Source organism: Saccopteryx leptura, chromosome 1 (assembly GCF_036850995.1).
Source record: "Saccopteryx leptura isolate mSacLep1 chromosome 1, mSacLep1_pri_phased_curated, whole genome shotgun sequence".
Taxonomy (NCBI): Eukaryota; Metazoa; Chordata; class Mammalia; order Chiroptera; family Emballonuridae; genus Saccopteryx; species Saccopteryx leptura.
The window spans coordinates 302027170-302043761 of NC_089503.1; the positions used below are offsets into that span (position 1 = coordinate 302027170).

At 38.0% G+C, this 16592-nt stretch overlaps 1 protein-coding gene across 8 annotated transcripts in view; it reads left to right on the forward strand.

The window, feature by feature from the left end:
- The window catches only part of NR2C1 (nuclear receptor subfamily 2 group C member 1), a 63901-nt gene extending 48667 nt beyond the window's left edge, over positions 1-15234 (forward strand). For 7 of the 8 annotated variants that reach the window (XM_066357426.1, XM_066357481.1, XM_066357465.1 and 4 more), the window contains 5 exons: positions 131-252; positions 6302-6441; positions 9411-9548; positions 11151-11256; positions 13530-15234. In XM_066357426.1, the coding sequence (XP_066213523.1) occupies positions 131-252; positions 6302-6441; positions 9411-9548; positions 11151-11256; positions 13530-13704 (681 nt within the window). In that variant the 3' untranslated portion in view covers positions 13705-15234. The remainder of the gene's footprint in view (positions 1-130; positions 253-6301; positions 6442-9410; positions 9549-11150; positions 11257-13529) is intronic. The other variant, XM_066357490.1, reaches the window with a different exon arrangement.
- The last annotated feature ends 1358 nt before the right edge of the window (positions 15235-16592 follow it).

Consider the following 16592-nt stretch of genomic DNA (forward strand, 5'->3'; position numbering starts at 1 on the left):
CTTATTTCAAGATTTGGAGAATTTATTAGACTCATGTAATATGTTATGTTTACATTTAACTTTTTCAAAGAAAGAACAATTTAGAACTGTCAGTCATAAGATGATTTACCTCAATCCCTGTTCACACTAGCTTACCATGCCTTCTCCTATGCCTGAGTACCTGAATGTTCACTACATCGGGGAGTCTGCCTCCAGACTGCTGTTCTTGTCGATGCACTGGGCACTTTCTATTCCTTCCTTCCAGGCTTTAGGGTAAGTGTTTTGAAGTCTTAAATATAAATGTGATTTTGTAGCACAAATGTACATTAAGCAAGAATCTTAATTTTGGGAGGATCTGCATTTTAAAAAATGGTATAACCTAACATTTTGTCATTTATGCTACAAATCATGTCAGCTAGTCTTTTCTGTATATTATATTTATGTAGAAGAGTATCCTTATTTCATAATCTGACTAAATTAACAGTGTGAATGGGATATATGTGGTAGAGCTGACAAATCATGGTCAGTATCTGTAATAGGCCATCTCTGAATGATCTGAAATTAGGGAGCCTATAGGAGGAGGTCCTAGGGTTGTTATTTCCCCTCTACCACCTTGTTCATTTCAAGCATTTTAAGAACAGCTGAAATTTGCAAACAATGGATATGTTTAAAAGTAGAAATAACGGTCTTCCAATTGTGTGGTTAAAAAAAAAAGACAGAAAATGTAAGCCCCATTAGTATCCCTATGATAATTTAGAAGTTTGGTCCTTCTACTGAATAGCACATCTGTATTCTGTTCTGATGTAATCAGGTATTAATAGAAACCCAAACTTTACCTGAAGCTTGCCAAATTTATTTAGATTGCTTTAAAGTAACTGGTATGAAGAAAGAAAGAGACCATGGAAAATGTTAAGCCCATAGTTAGAAAAGTATTATTCTTATTATAGGACCTTTATTCTAGTTATAGGACCCTACTCATCAAATGATTTCATAAACAGTTCACTTTAACATTCTGTATATCTGGGGGTTTTTTTTTGGGTTTTTTTGCCAAATATCAATACTAGCTGCCCATCCTCAAGGAACATTTTGAATATAAATAAGAGATATATCTGAATCATGACTTTCAAGGCGTACATAGAACCCCACTGTAAATTTGGTTTATTAATCAGCATTGGATATACCATGCATTAATATCATGTATTCAATAATGTACTTAAATAATAGTTACATAGACTAAGAGTCTTATTTAAAATTGTTAAACTTTAAAATGATTGTTAGCCCTTTCTCTCAAAATAATATTTAATGCCCTGGCCAGTGGTGCTGTGGATAGAACATTGCCCAGGAGTGTGCCAGGGTCAATGGCTTGATCCCAGGGTCACTTACTTGACCCTGAGGGTGCTTCAAGCCCTGGTCAGGGTATGTGTGAGATGTGACCAATGGGTGCACAGCTAAATGAGCAATAAGTTGATGCTTCTCTCTCTCTCTCTTTCTCTTCCTCTCCCCCTCCCCTTCTTCCTCTACCCCTCTCCTCCTCTCTCCCTCTCTCCTGCCTGTTCACCCTTTCCCTTCTCTGTCCTTCTCCTCTTTTTCTCAAAACAAAAAACAAAACATTTAACTTTCAGAATTTCTCCAGTCTCTTTTTTAATAAAAATTAAAATTCAATGTAAATTTACACATTAGCAGTTTGTTTATGTTAAAGCATTAAGTGTAGTTCTCTAAGCTTGTAATTGGCAAACTACGCCTTGAAAATTAACTTGGTGCTATTTCTTATAATAGGCTATCAATTATAGTAAAACAACAAAAGGGACTTGGGGGGTAGTGATTCGAACTTGAATTATTTATAACACTACTGATCTTAAGTATTTCTGTTAAAGTAACTGTGATTATCCTATGGAAATAATCCAAATGTTGAAGAAACCAAAAATAACCAATTATAACTATAATTTTATAGTGGCAGCCGCATTTCCTTGTGATCTGTATTGAAAATTGGTTTCAGTGTAACAGTCATAGGAGTCTTTGTAATTAGGGTTAACTGTTAGTGTAGGTGTTATGTAAACTCTGTTATCACTAACTGATTCATAGTTTGATTTAATCAGATGGGTGAGGACAAAGACTTGTTTTTCTGTAAAATATATTCTTATATGTTGAACTGCTGAGTCCAAGAGGGCATATCTGTTAGTTTTTTATTGGATGCTACCAAATTGTCCTCCAAAAAGATGTTGAGACAGTTTACATGCACTTTGGAAGGATAAGAATGAATGGGTATTTTCTTACATCATCTTTAATTCTGTGTTTTATCCATCTTTTCTGATGAATGAAAATAGTGTCTTGTTATCTTTTGTTTGAGATCAAAAAGTTAACCACTTTTATATGGAGATTTAAAAACACTGATTTTCTTTTCATTTAAACTTTACTTTTAAATAAAATTTAAATAGCTAATTTTCAGTGACAAATAAGTTTCTCAGATACAGAATGGAAGAGTGATTAGCCTGGAATAAAAATTTCACCTGAATAATTCCCAGTAAGAAAAATTAGTCTTTGTAACTCTAAAATTGCCATGTAAGCTTTTGCTTGAGTATATTCAATTCTTAAATAAAATACAATGTTATAAAGAAGGCTGTGAGTTTTAACTTGATAAATGATTTCTGTTAAACATGGTGATTATCCTAATTTTAAAGTTATTTTTTAAGAAGAAAAATAATTTAAGTACCTTTCATCAGGATATAAATATTTCTATCAGATGTTCTTACCAACTTAAATCTCTTTAGAGAAAGGAAATTTTATACTTTCATTATGTTATTTATAATAAAAATATATAGGTTTTGGTTTAAAGATTATACAATAGTAAAAGGTTCCATGTCCACAGCTTTTATAACTGCCTTTTCTAAATTTTTCTCCCTGTTCTGTGTCCCCTGCAATGAAAAATCATTTGCTAGGGGGAAAAAGGCCAGACCGGTGGTGGTGCAGAGGATCAAGTATCCACCCAGAAGGCTGAGTGCGGGCTTGTTGGCTTGAGCGCAGGCTATTCAACTTGAGTGCAGACTGGCTGGCTTGAGCAAGGGGTTGCTAGCGTGGGTGAGCCTGAGGTCCAGTTCCCAGTCAAGGCTTATATGAGAAGCAATCAAGGCACAGCTAAAGTGAAAGCAACTAAGAGTCCATGCTTCTCGCTCTCTCTTTCTCTTTTCCCCTCCCTCTCTCCTTTCCTGTCTCTCTCTCTCTCAAAAAGAAATCATTTGCTGAATATCTTCTGTATACCATCTACTGTGCTATTGATAGATACAGAAATGAGGCAGGGTGTCTGTCTTCAGTAAGGTTTTAATCTAGTGTAGGAGACAGCCTCCTAAAGCAATGAATTAGAATACTGTGAAACAGTATAAATATAAGTGAATATATGGCACTGAAGGGGGAATGATGAACTATCTTGGGAGGGGAATGTGGTGAGAGAATGGTTTTTTTTGTGTTTTTTTTTAAGTGAGCTCTGAGCTAAATAAGTCAGACAGAAAAAGTCAAGAACTGTATGATTTCACTCATATAGTATATAAAACTGAAAACAACAAATGAACAGACAAGACCAACAAACAAAAATGCATAGACACAACAGTATGGTGGTTACTATTGGGAAGGAGTGTGGGGGTAGTAAAGAGTAAAGGGGGCAAATACATGGCAGTGGAAGAAGATGACTTTGGCAGGTGATCATCACACGATGCAGTATGTAAATGTTGTATTATAGAATTGTACATTTGAAACCTGCATAATGTTATTAACCAATGTCACCCCATTTAATAAATTAATTTTAAAATTTAATAAACTGCTAATTCATAAAAGACCATAGTTTAAAATAAAATGTTTTGAAATTTTTTTAAAAAGAAGGGAGGATAGCATTTATTAATTCACTCAATGTTTTTTGTTTGTTTTTGTGAGAAAGAGAGACAGGCAGGAAGAGAGAAAGAGGAGAAGCATCAACTCGTTGTTGCACTTCAGTTGTTCATTGATTGCTTTCTCATATGTGTCTTGACTGGGAACCTCAAGCCAGGTACCATGGGGTCATGTCTGTGATTTCATGCTCAAGCCAGTGAGCCCGTGCTCATGCTGCAGACCTTGGGGTTTTGAACCTCAGCGTCCCAGGGCAATGCTCTATCCACTGCACCACTGCCTGGTCAGACCACTTAAATAGTCTTTATTGAGTACCTACCTCATGCTATTTTTCACCTCAACAAGTTTGGCCTTTATTCTTTTTTTTTTTTTTTTTTTTGGTATTTTTCTGAAGCTGGAAACGGGGAGAGACAGTCAGACAGACTCCCACATGCGCCCGACCGGGATCCACCTGGCACGCCCACCATGGGCGATGCTCTGCCCACCAGGGGGCGATGCTCTTCCCCTCCGGGGCGTCGCTCTGCCCACCAGGGGGCGATGCTCTTCCCCTCTGGGGCGTCGCTCTGCTGCGGCCAGAGCCACTTCAGCGCCTGGGGCAGAGGCCAAGGAGCCATCCCCAGCACCCAGGCCATCTTTGCTCCAATGGAGCCTTGGCTGCAGGAGGGGAAGAGAGAGACAGAGAGGAAGGAGGGGGGGGTGGAGAAGCAAATGGGAGCTTCTCCTATGTGCCCTGGCTGGGAATCGAACCCGGGACCCCCGCACTCCAGGCCGACGCTCTACTGCTGAGCCAACCGGCCAGGGCCTTGGCCTTTATTCTTACTTGGATTACTATTCTCTAGATTTTTTTAAAGTTCTTTCTCCATTCGTATGACTCATTTGGGCCTTTAGTCAGGCCTTCCCCAGCCATCTTACCTGAACATAGCCCCTCCCCCTCATTTTATAATGCAGCATCCTACTTTATAGTTATGTGGAATTTTTATTACTTGAAACTAACTTAATGTATATATAACTATATGTATACGTGTTTTATATTTATATAAAATATTTAAAATGATATATTTATAGCCTGACCTGTGGTGGTGCAGTGGATAAAGCATTAGCTGGATTGCTGAGGTCGCCGGTTCAAAGTCCCATGCTTGACTAGTCAAGGCACATACGAGAAGGAACTACAAATTGATGCTTCCTGCTCCTCCCCCTACCCCCGCCTTTCTCTCTTTCTCTCTCTCTCTCTCTCTCTCTCAAATGAATAAATAAAATATTTTTGAAGAATGGTATATTTATTATGTTGCCCTTCTGTTTCATGAAGGCATACTTAATCCATCTTGTTATTTCTCCAGTGCTTCAAACAGTGCCTGGCTTTTATACTTTTATGTCATGGCCTGTTCACATAATTTTTATATTTGTGACTCATAATAACTGAGCTAGATATAAGTTATATAGTGTCTCTGCATTTTAGATAGCTAAACAGGCTGAGACTTGGGAGGCTTATTTGCCTGATTTCAAATGGATAAGTGGATGATCTAGGTTTTAAAACCCTGCTCTCTTGACTTATGTTTTTTATTTTCTGAGATTTCCTATTTAGAAATTCAGGAAGGAACTTTTGACCTTTCCTATCCACCTTACTCCTAGTAAATCCTTGGTATCTCACTTATAGAGATAATATCTCATTTGAAATATACTTAAAGAAGAAATCATTTCAGAAAATTAGTTGCTTACCTACTCTACTATCAAATAATTTTAATTGCCTGTTTTTTTTTTTTAAAAAAAGTATATTTACTTGCATTTAAAGCAAAATAAAACTTGGGAAACATTGTTTAAATGCATGCTTTTTAAAACAATCATAGGTCCTGCCCAGTTGGCTTAATGGATAGAGCCTCGGCCCAGTGTGTGGATGTCCTGGGTTTGATCCCAGGTCAGGGCACACATGACAAGCGACCATCTGCTTCTCTTCCCTCCCTCTCCCCTTCTCTCTCTCTCTTCCTTTCTTGCAGTCAGTGGCTCGACTGGTTTAAGCATCAGCCTGGGCACTGAGGATAGCTTGGTTGACTCGAGCATTGACCCCAGACGAGGGTTGTTGGGTGGATCCTGGTTGGGGTGCATGTGGAAGTCTGTCTCACTATTTCCCATCCTCATATAAAAAAAATATAAAAACAATCTGTATGCTATGTTTCCATGAAATGTGATATTAAAGCAATAACTTCTGTAGTTTAAAACTGTTATTATAAACTGGCTGTATGATTAAGGGGCTAGCTAATTCAGTTTCTAAGCCTTTCTCATCCAGTGCTGTCTGGTATACAGAACACAGAATTGATCAGGTTCATTTTCAGGTGAGCTTTCTAGAATAATTGTACTTCAGTAGTGTTTTATTCTTAAATATATGAGTCATTTGTAAAGTTTATAAAATATATTTTAATAATATCTGATTTGTGTATGTGTGTGTTTTTAATAGGCAAGAAAACAGCATATCATTGGTGAAAGCTTATTGGAATGAACTTTTTACTCTTGGTCTTGCCCAGTGCTGGCAAGTCATGAATGTGGCAAGTATATTGGCAACATTTGTCAACTGCCTTCACAGTAGCCTTCAACAAGGTAAAAAGCACAATATTTATTTCCTTTTCCAGGATGTAATAGGGATGTCAGTTTTATGAAGTGTTACTATTCAAGTTGCATATCTAATGATAATGTCATAGATACCAATATCCTTTTTATTTTAGATATTTTTTACATTTTGATAATTTCATTGATCACTGAAAAAATATTTTTGAATACTTAAATTTTTAAATTTTTTAAAGCACAACAAAATTGATGCAAGTGTATTTATTTTAGTCTGGCTGACTGTTTCTGACCAGGCCTTGTGAATTTTGTACTTTGGTATAGGTACCAAGGAATCCAGAGTTAGCTTATGTAGAAGTGAGTAAATACTTCAAAGTATACTCTTCCAGACAATTTTTAGACATCTTTCTTCATTGTAATGCTTTGAACTCCCAAGGTTTTTTAAAATTTTTATTTATTTATGTAGTCAGTTCATCAAGGTGTATGTAATATTAAGAGTACGGAGGCCCTGGCCGGTTGGCTCAGCGGTAGAGCGTCGGCCTAGCGTGCGGAGGACCCGGGTTCGATTCCCGGCCAGGGCACACAGGAGAAGCGCCCATTTGCTTCTCCACCCCTCCGCCGCGCTTTCCTCTCTGTCTCTCTCTTCCCCTCTCGCAGCCAAGGCTCCATTGGAGCAAAGATGGCCCGGGCGCTGGGGATGGTTCTGTGGCCTCTGCCTCAGGCGCCAGAGTGGCTCTGGTCGCAACATGGCGACGCCCAGGATGGGCAGAGCATCGCCTCCTGGTGGGCAGAGCGTCGCCCCTGGTGGGCGTGCCGGGTGGATCCCGGTCGGGCGCATGCGGGAGTCTGTCTGACTGTCTCTCCCTGTTTCCAGCTTCAGAAAAATGAAAAAAAAAAAAAAAGTACTGAGGAACCCTGTCCACATAGCTCAGTTAAAGCATCATCCTAACACGCCAAGGTTGTGGGTTCAATCCTTGGTCAGGACACACACAAGAATCAACCACGGGGCCCTGGCCGGTTGGCTCAGTGGTAGAGCGTCGGCCTGGCGTGCAGGAGTCCCGGGTTCGATTCCCAGCCAGGGCACACAGGAGAAGCACCCATCTGCTTCTCCACCCCTCCCCCTCTCCTTCCTCTCTGTCTCTCTCTTCCCCTCCCGCAGCCAAGGCTCCATTGGAGCAAAGTTGGCCCGGGCGCTGAGGATGGCTCTGTGACCTCTGCCTCAGGCTGTAGAATGGCTCTGGTTGCAACAGAGCAGCGCCCCAGATGGGCAGAGCATTGCCCCCTGGTGGGCATGCCGGGTGGATCCCGGTCGGGCACATGCGGGAGTCTGTCTGACTGCCTCCTTGTTTCCAATTTCAGAAAAAAACAGAAAAACAAAACGAAAGAATCAACCACAGAATATATAAACAAGTGGAACAACAAATCAATGTTTCTTTCTCTTTCTCTGTTTTGTCTCCCTCTCTCGGTGTTTCTCCCGTCCTCTCCCTCTCTTCCTTTCTCTCTCTCTAAATAAATAAGTATTGAAGAGTCACGGAACAATCCTTAATCTTTTTCCCCTATTTTATTTTATTTTATTGATAGATTTTAGAGGAAGAGAGAGAGAGGAAGGGAGAAAGAGACAGAAATATTGATCTGATTCTGTATGTGCCCTGATCAGGGATTGAACTGGCAACCTTTGTGTATTGATATGATGTTCTAACCAACTGAGCTATCTAGCCAGAGCTCTTTTTTCCTTTTCTTGATGACAAGGTAATCATAACTCTTCATGTAAGGAGACAGTCACTGAAATATAAATATTTACCTTTGAAATGGCATGTGACTGACCAAGAATGTTCTTCATCCTCAAATAGAAACTGCCATTTGAGTTTAATAATAATTTATAAATGTGAATTATGTTTTATTTCCTTAACCATATTCCACTTCCCATTGTTTTATATGATTTTTTTTTTTTTTCTTTTCTGAAGCTGGAAACGGGGAGAGGCAGACAGACTCCCGCATGCGCCTGACCGGGATCCACCCGGCACGATGCTCTGCCCACCAGGGGGCGATGCTCTGCCCCTCCGGGGCGTCGCTTTACCGCGACCAGAGCCACTCTAGCGCCTGGGGCAGAGGCCAAGGAGCCATCCCCAGCGCCCGGGCCATCTTTGCTCCAATGGAGCCTTGGCAGCAGGAGGGGAAGAGAGAGAGAGGAAGGAGGGGGTGGGGGGTGGAGAAGCAAATGGGCACTTCTCCTATGTGCCCTGGCCGGGAATCGAACCCGGGTCCCCCGCACGCCAGGCCGACACTCTACCGCTGAGCCAACCGGCCAGGGCCTGTTTTATATGATTTTTAAGTGATCTGCTTTCTCCTATTTAAGATGGAGAAGTCACCTTTAAATCTCATCAACAATAGATACAGAAAGCAGCACTTGTGGACTCCTAAACTTGATTCATTTCTCATAAGTATATAATTTGCATTATACAGTCTACCTTCACTAAAGCAGAGGGTGACTAGTCGTGTTTTAAGCATATTCCTCCACAGGAAATTAAAGTGTTTATCATAAAAGTTTCTTTTTCCAATTTTTTTTTGGTCTTGGCAGTGTTTTTTGCTAAATATTTTTATTTCAGTAGTATTGGTAACTTAAAAATCTAGATGATTTGCTCATTTTAATATAAGCTTAAATAAAATCCCGTTGCCAAAATTGAATGTTTTGAACTTTGGTTGGCCAGTTTTTCAGATCATTACCTTTACAGATTATCTTCTCAAAGGTATATCTTGAAAGGAAACATTACATTTAGAGATTTTTATGCTAACAGATTGTTTTGTTTTTTCTTGAATGAACCATGTCGTGTGTTCAAAGATCATTAACTAGTTTCATCTATATTTGCAGAAGTATTTTAAACATTTATAGATTGGTTATATCTGAAGCTGGAAATTAGTGAGAAGGAAGTATGTTGGATAAAAATAGTCATGCATTTTAGCAGAAAACTAGAAGCTATTATTTGTTTGTTTGTTTTTAATTAAAGATAAAATGTCAACAGAAAGAAGAAAATTATTGATGGAGCACATCTTCAAACTTCAGGAGTTTTGTAACAGCATGGTTAAACTCTGCATTGATGGCTATGAGTATGCCTACCTGAAGGCAATAGTACTCTTCAGTCCAGGTACAGACATGTTGACTTCTAACAGTTTTTGAGGTTGTGGAGAAATTGGAACACTCGTACCCTGCTGGTAGAAATATAAATGATGCAGTTAGTGTTGAAACAACCCAAATTCATCAACAAATGAAGAAAGAAACAAAAAGTAATAACATGAATGAGCCTTGAAAACAGTATGTAATGAAAGAAGCCAGTCACAAAAGACCACATATTACATGATTCCATTTATATGGGATGTTTAGAATAGACTAATTTTACAGACATACAGTAGATGAGTAATTACCAGGGACTAAGGAAAGGGGAGAATGGGGAGTGACTGTGAATGGGTACAAAGTTCTTTTGGAGTGACTAAAATGTTCTAAAATTAGATTGTGGTGATGGTTGCACAATTCTGTGAATAATCTTAAACTGTTGAACTATACACTTTAAATTGGTGAATTTCTGAATATTAGGCACTTATCTGGGTATGAAAGGAAAGTTGAAATCAGTGCGGTGACATCATTGACCTTTAGTTCTGTTGTCACAACATTTGAATTCTTAGGTATATTTTGCTAGGCATCACTAAAAGGCAGAATGAGAAATGAGTGTTGTGTTGTCAATTTCTCAACATCTTATTAGAGTTACCAACAGTAGAGAACCATTTCTCTATTTTCTTGCCAGTTTCTAGGTTTCACATGTAGTAAAGTGCCAGTGAGTTCAATGATTAATTATTGAATAAGAAAAATTAACTGTTCTCTTAGGCTCTGTATTTTTCATTTTGGCATGAATTTCTTTTCCTGTATATTGTGTCCTAATAAAATTATCTTGGGAAACTTTTTTATCCCAGTGATACCAGTAAGATAATTCAAGTTTTTTGGTACTGTTTCTTAAAATGTTTTACATAAATTAATAACATGTATTTCTGTTTTATTACAACCAATTTACTGTTTTCATTTTCCTTAAAATTGGAAGAACGTAGATTGAAGTTAGAGGTATAATGTAATTTTATTTTAAGTATTCCCAATATTTCCTATTCATTACTTTTTTTAATTCTTTTTACACAGGACAGAGCTTTCTGTATTTTTTAATGTTTCTTAAGTTAGGCATACTTTTATGAAGTTCTTTTAATCTGTTTATTTCACTATAGTGAAATATTATAGTGACCATTGAAATGTTTATAGATTATATTTCTATGTCATAATTTTTCTGATAGAGATGATGTTCATAGTACTTTTTATCTAACAGTGAGGTTTTTTTATATAAAAAATATAGAAAGTATTCTGCAAATATTGCATTAAAAATGCCTTTTTAACTAAGCTAAGTCATTTTCTTTTTTTATTCCTGTTAAAAGCAAAATGATCAAAATTCCTTCTACCACATTTGGGTTAAAACCCCATTGGTCTCATTTTTTCATGAGATATTTAGAATATGTATATGAGATAAAATAGTCTTAAAGGTTTGAAGTGCAGTGTCTGGTACTTAGTAATATTTATGGAAAGTACCACACACATGATGAAGCTTCACTCATGACTGAACTGTTTTTCTCTCCCCTCCATCTCCACTGCAGCTGCTTTATTAAATGAACGAACGTTCAGAAGTAGGGTAACAGAATACTGTCTCATGTTTCAGATCATCCAGGCCTAGAAAACATGGCACAGATTGAGAAATTTCAGGAAAAGGCTTATGTGGAATTTCAAGATTATATAACCAAAACATATCCAGATGACACCTACAGGTATCTAGAAGTTAAATACCATTTATTAGTTAGTTAGTTAAATACTGCTTAATTAAATTCATCTGAAAACTTTTTTGTGACTATCATTTCATTATTTTCTATTCTGAAAGTAATTAAAATGTTCTAGTCAACCTTGACCTCTGCAATTGCTGATGCTATTAAAAGCAATATGTATTGCCCTGGCCGGTTGGCTCAGCGGTAGAGCGTCGGCCTGGCGTGCGGGGGACCCGGGTTCGATTCCCGGCCAGGGCACACAGGAGAAGCGCCCATTTGCTTCTCCACCCCTCCCCCCTCCTTCCTCTCTGTCTCTCTCTTCCCCTCCCGCTGCCAAGGCTCCATTGGAGCAAAGATGGCCCGGGCGCTGGGGATGGCTCCTTGGCCTCTGCCCCAGGCGCTAGAGTGGCTCTGGTCGCGGCAGAGCGATGCCCCGGAGGGGCAGAGCATCGCCCCTGGTGGGCGTGCCGGGTGGATCCCGGTCGGGTGCATGCGGGAGTCTGTCTGTCTCTCCCTGTTTCCAGCTTCAGAAAAATACAAAAAAAAAAAAGCAATATGTATTATTGCAAGTGCTTTACATGTAATATTTCATTTAGTTCTTACATTTTATGTAGAGGAGACTTTAGCAGACAGAGGTTAAGTAACGTGCTCAAGGTTGCATAATAAATGGCAGAGCCTAACTAAACCCAAGTAGTCTGACAGTAGTGCCCAAACTGTTTATTTTCTTCAAGTGGAATAATGGGGTTGTTTTTTTTAGTGAAAAGGGGGAAAATGCCATTAGACGTCTATAATTAACTTTGAAATTTGAATTATGATATTTCTGCCAATGTATTTCTTGCCAGGGTAATTTGAAAAAAAAATTTTTTTATAAGGTGAATAGTATTATAAACACATGGTCATCAGAGCCACAATACCTAGGTTTGACTCCTGACCTTACCCTTACTAGCTGTGTGACATTGGACAAGTATTTTAACGTTTCTGTTTCAGTTTCTTTACCTGTAAAATGGAGATAATAGTATCCATATTTTACAATTAAATCAGTTAATATGTGTAAAGAGCTTAAGTAGTGCCTTTTTCATAGCAAGGGCTATATAAATGTGTTTACAAACATTATTTAACATACTTCAAGCTAAAAAACATTTTACATATAATTATGTTTTGCACATATTTAATGATAGATTTATTTATAAGCCAGTTCCACTGTGAAAATCAACCTTAAGTTTATGTAACCAGTTTTCTTATCCTGCTTCCTATCAGTTCTGTCGATGCACCTCAGCTGGTGGGAATAAAAAGAACTCAGTAATGTGAGGAGTAGATACCTGGCTATAGGAAGATCACTTAATCCTGGGGCTGCTGCTTTCATTTGGCCTCAAGCTTTGGAGTGTAAGGCCTTAGAGTCGAGGAAGGATAAACATACCACAAGCTTTTTGGAAAGGTGGTTTTGTTTTTTGTTTTGTCATGATTTTTGTTTTTTTTTTAAAGAGTTAGTTTTCTATCTCATAAAATACTGTATTTAAATATTTTCTCCTTTAAATGTACAGCGGTTTACTGACTTCTATTTATTAGGTTCCAGGTGCTTTAACTGATCTCAGGAATTCTTTCTCGGTTTTTTACATTCCTAGTTGCTTAAAAATAATAAATTATCTTTGGATAGCAGTTTTCAATGTGTAATGTACTTTCACAGAAGGCATTATCATGCCAAAATTTAAGATCTTCAGCTAGCACAGAAACTGGCTAAGATCATGTCGTTAATTTTCACAAAAGCACTGTCAAAAGAGGAGGAGGAGTATATACCTGGTTTACACACATTCACATAGCTCGGGGGCAAATAAATCAAGATTTGAATCCAGTGATGTTGATTCCGTATGATTCCATATTTTGTGGTTTACGAGTAATAACAACTATTGCCTGTTTTACCATTCCCAGTAGTTTTTGTAAAGCAAAACCTAGAAAACTTATCTTTGAGCGTTGTGTGCCCTGACCACAAAATATTGCTGGTCTTACAATCTCAAATGAGCTCTTAAGCCATTCTTAAGTTTGTAACGTGAACCGTGGTTTACTAGCATCGCATTTAAGAGCACTGCATTTGTATCCAGTTGGTTGTCATACACTTTAAGGCTTGAATACAAAGGTTTTTCATTTTAACTTTTAAAAATTAGATCTTTATTCATTTAGGCTACAATCAATATACATGTAGGAATTACTCGTTTCTCTACTAAATCTCTCTTTGATTTATAACCTTGTTCCTTGCCTGCCCTCCCCCGGCTTTTTCTTTTTAGATTGTCCAGACTACTACTCAGATTACCAGCTTTGAGACTGATGAATGCTACCATCACAGAAGAATTATTTTTCAAAGGTCTTATTGGCAATGTACGAATTGACAGTGTTATCCCACATATTTTAAAAATGGAACCTGCAGATTATAACTCACAAATAATTGGTCACAGCATTTGAAAGCTGAGAGCTCAGTATAAACTTACTGTTCTTTATCAGAACACAAGAAGACACCAAATTGAACTCATTGTTTCCAGGGCATCTGGAAATCTTGACTTTATAGAATAACCAAAAACCAAGGTATTTTTATTTTGACTTTCTTAAGAAGAATTTTCAAAGTGACTAGGCAGGAAGCAGGAATTAGAATTTCCCTTCCTGTCTTATTTAAGTGAATAAGAAATGCTATGAATTTATTCTTGGTTAAGATGATACCTAAAGCCGTCACCTTTTACCTAAGATTTCTCATTTTATCTTATTTTATTTGGTAAAATGAATAAATTAGTCCTTTTTTTTCAGAATTGTGTTCTCTTCATGTTTAACTTCATTATGGACTAGTACAGACAATTGTCAGAAATCTCTGAGGATGTCCTTATATTTTACTCTTCTATAATATAATCTGTTTCAATTACTATGTTGAAAGATATTTTATGCTCAATAGTATAAAGATAACAGAACCAGAGGAAATAATAATTGAATATATATATTTTTTGTCTTTTGTGAGTATTATGGCACCCTTAACATACACCACTCTCATTGCTGGCAATGAGTCATAGGTCATTCAAGATCTTAAGTAAGAGTTGACTTTTTTAGTGGTGTATCTTATTAGTTACAGGCACTTTTTATTTATGTATGTAGCAGAAAAGTGTTTTTGAGAATAACATAGGGTTCATGTTTTAATTTTTGTTTTTCTGCTGTGTTTTAAAAGTAGTAGAGACTTATTGGGCCCAAAATGTTTCATTATCACAGAATGGATATTAAAAGTGTTGCTCTTCCATTCCACAAAAAGCATCTGCCCTCTCCCTCTTTTCTGATTTGCATTATATAATTTTCTGACCCTTCCATGGTTATTAGCCAGTTTCTTTTAGGTCTTTAGAAATACACGGTTTGTTAAATGATAAATTTATCATAGCCAATCTGTTTTCAAGGTGAGTGAAACAATTATTTTAAAGCAGTTGATAATTTTTTTTAAACTTAAATTTTTTAATATATAAAGGAATATGCACTGATTTTTCACTGGAAAGGGGACGGCTGTTTAGTGTGAGCATCAGCCTACAGCCTTGTTTTTAGTACAACAACAGCATTTGAAATTCCTTGGATATCTTCCACAGTAATCTTTTCCTTAGCAAACCTGATACTGTTAAATATTTCTTTGCTCTGACTTCATGATGAATTATCTTGATATGTCGATTTGATTTTTTTTTTAAAAAACACATGAGATTTCATTGCACACAGTACATTTTTAATAAAGATTTTTGCAATAGAAGAAAAGGTAAATTTTGGGAGCAGCTACTTTATAGTAAATCAATAGTTGAAAAGTATCAACTTAACAATCTTTACTGACTTAAGGGAAACTTTTTTCCCTATTTAAATTATGATTTTTGTCACTAGGTTTATTTATAACATCAGGTAGGAAAAACTACATATACTATAAAATATGCGAATGGGAAAATCAGTAGGTTTATACTTTTATAAACCCAAAGAAGTAAGCCAGGGATTTAGAAATCATGTACTAATGGTCAATTAACACATATGCTTCTTGCAGATATTTTTCCTGATTAAATCTGAGTTATATTTGGAAGTGTTTTTAAAATTATATTAAAATGTGACCTGCATTATAAATTTCTGTTTTCTGACAGTATATATGATTTCAGACTTTTATTTGTTGAGTAGTTATTCTTTTGTTTGTTACATTGTTAAGAACTCTCCAGTAATATGTATTCAAGTACTTCCAGAAGGGAAAACATTTCCATATTCATTATTTTAGGATTATTATAATTCAGGTTGAAGACTTACAGCTAAATGTAACGCTGGTGGCCATGGCTAGGCAGGTTCCCACTAGATTTGGGCAGACCACAGACGAACTGCAGAGTTGCAAGGTATTGGGCCATTCCTGTTTATTGGATTCTTGCAGAGGCAGGCAAGCAAACAGGCAGAGGAAAACCACTTCTCACAGCAGCGGGCCAGTGGTCAGGAAAACCATCCTTGCAGTAGCGGATCAGCAATCCATGCCAAGGGAAATACCACAGCCTTATATAAACAAACTATACACATGTGGCTTTTTGCCACATGCTCATGCATTAATCATGCAAAGTGCTTGTGGCCGCAAAACAGGTGAGCAAGCCGAATAACCATGGCTAATTTTCCTACACTCCACCCCTTTAGGGTTGTTTACATCACAATCTGTGTAACAGGTATCATCTGCAATGGCCCTGTGCAAAGAGTGAAGTTCATTACACCCACCTTTCACAGAAACAGTAGAGACTACAGCAACAGACTACTAAGGCATATGCTATACCAAAAGTGACAATAATTACAAAGGTGCCCTTTACAATAACGTCTCCTTGAGTACTCGGGATAATACACCTACCTCTACCTTAGGCAGTCAGGTGCCTGTTGCCCAAAGAGTTAACTGGAGGCCCACCTCAAGCCCCCTATCCCATGGTGCCAATAAGGCCACTCATCATAGGTGGGAGGCCAAACAGACCAGGGCCATGTCCATTGAAGCCGTTGGCCTTTAAGGAGGGCTGTTGAGGCAGAAGGAGCATATTGCCCTGCTGCCTAAACCCTGGCTTGAGTAAAATGTCCTTGGTGTATATTTGCAACTGGATGGGAGCAGCTGCCTGGTACAGGAGGGCCTCCATAGGTGCCGGGTCCTGCTGTCAGGGTCTTTGTTTCAAAATCTGAAGTACTGTCCACAAACGGCCTGTCCATCCAGCAAGGAAGCCAGTGCCCTCTTGTTACAGTCCCTGCATCAAGAATCAATTATAGGCCCTGGCCGGTTGGCTCAGTGGTAGAGCGTCGGCCTGGCGTGCAGGGGTCCCAGGTTCGATTCCCGGCCAGGGCACACA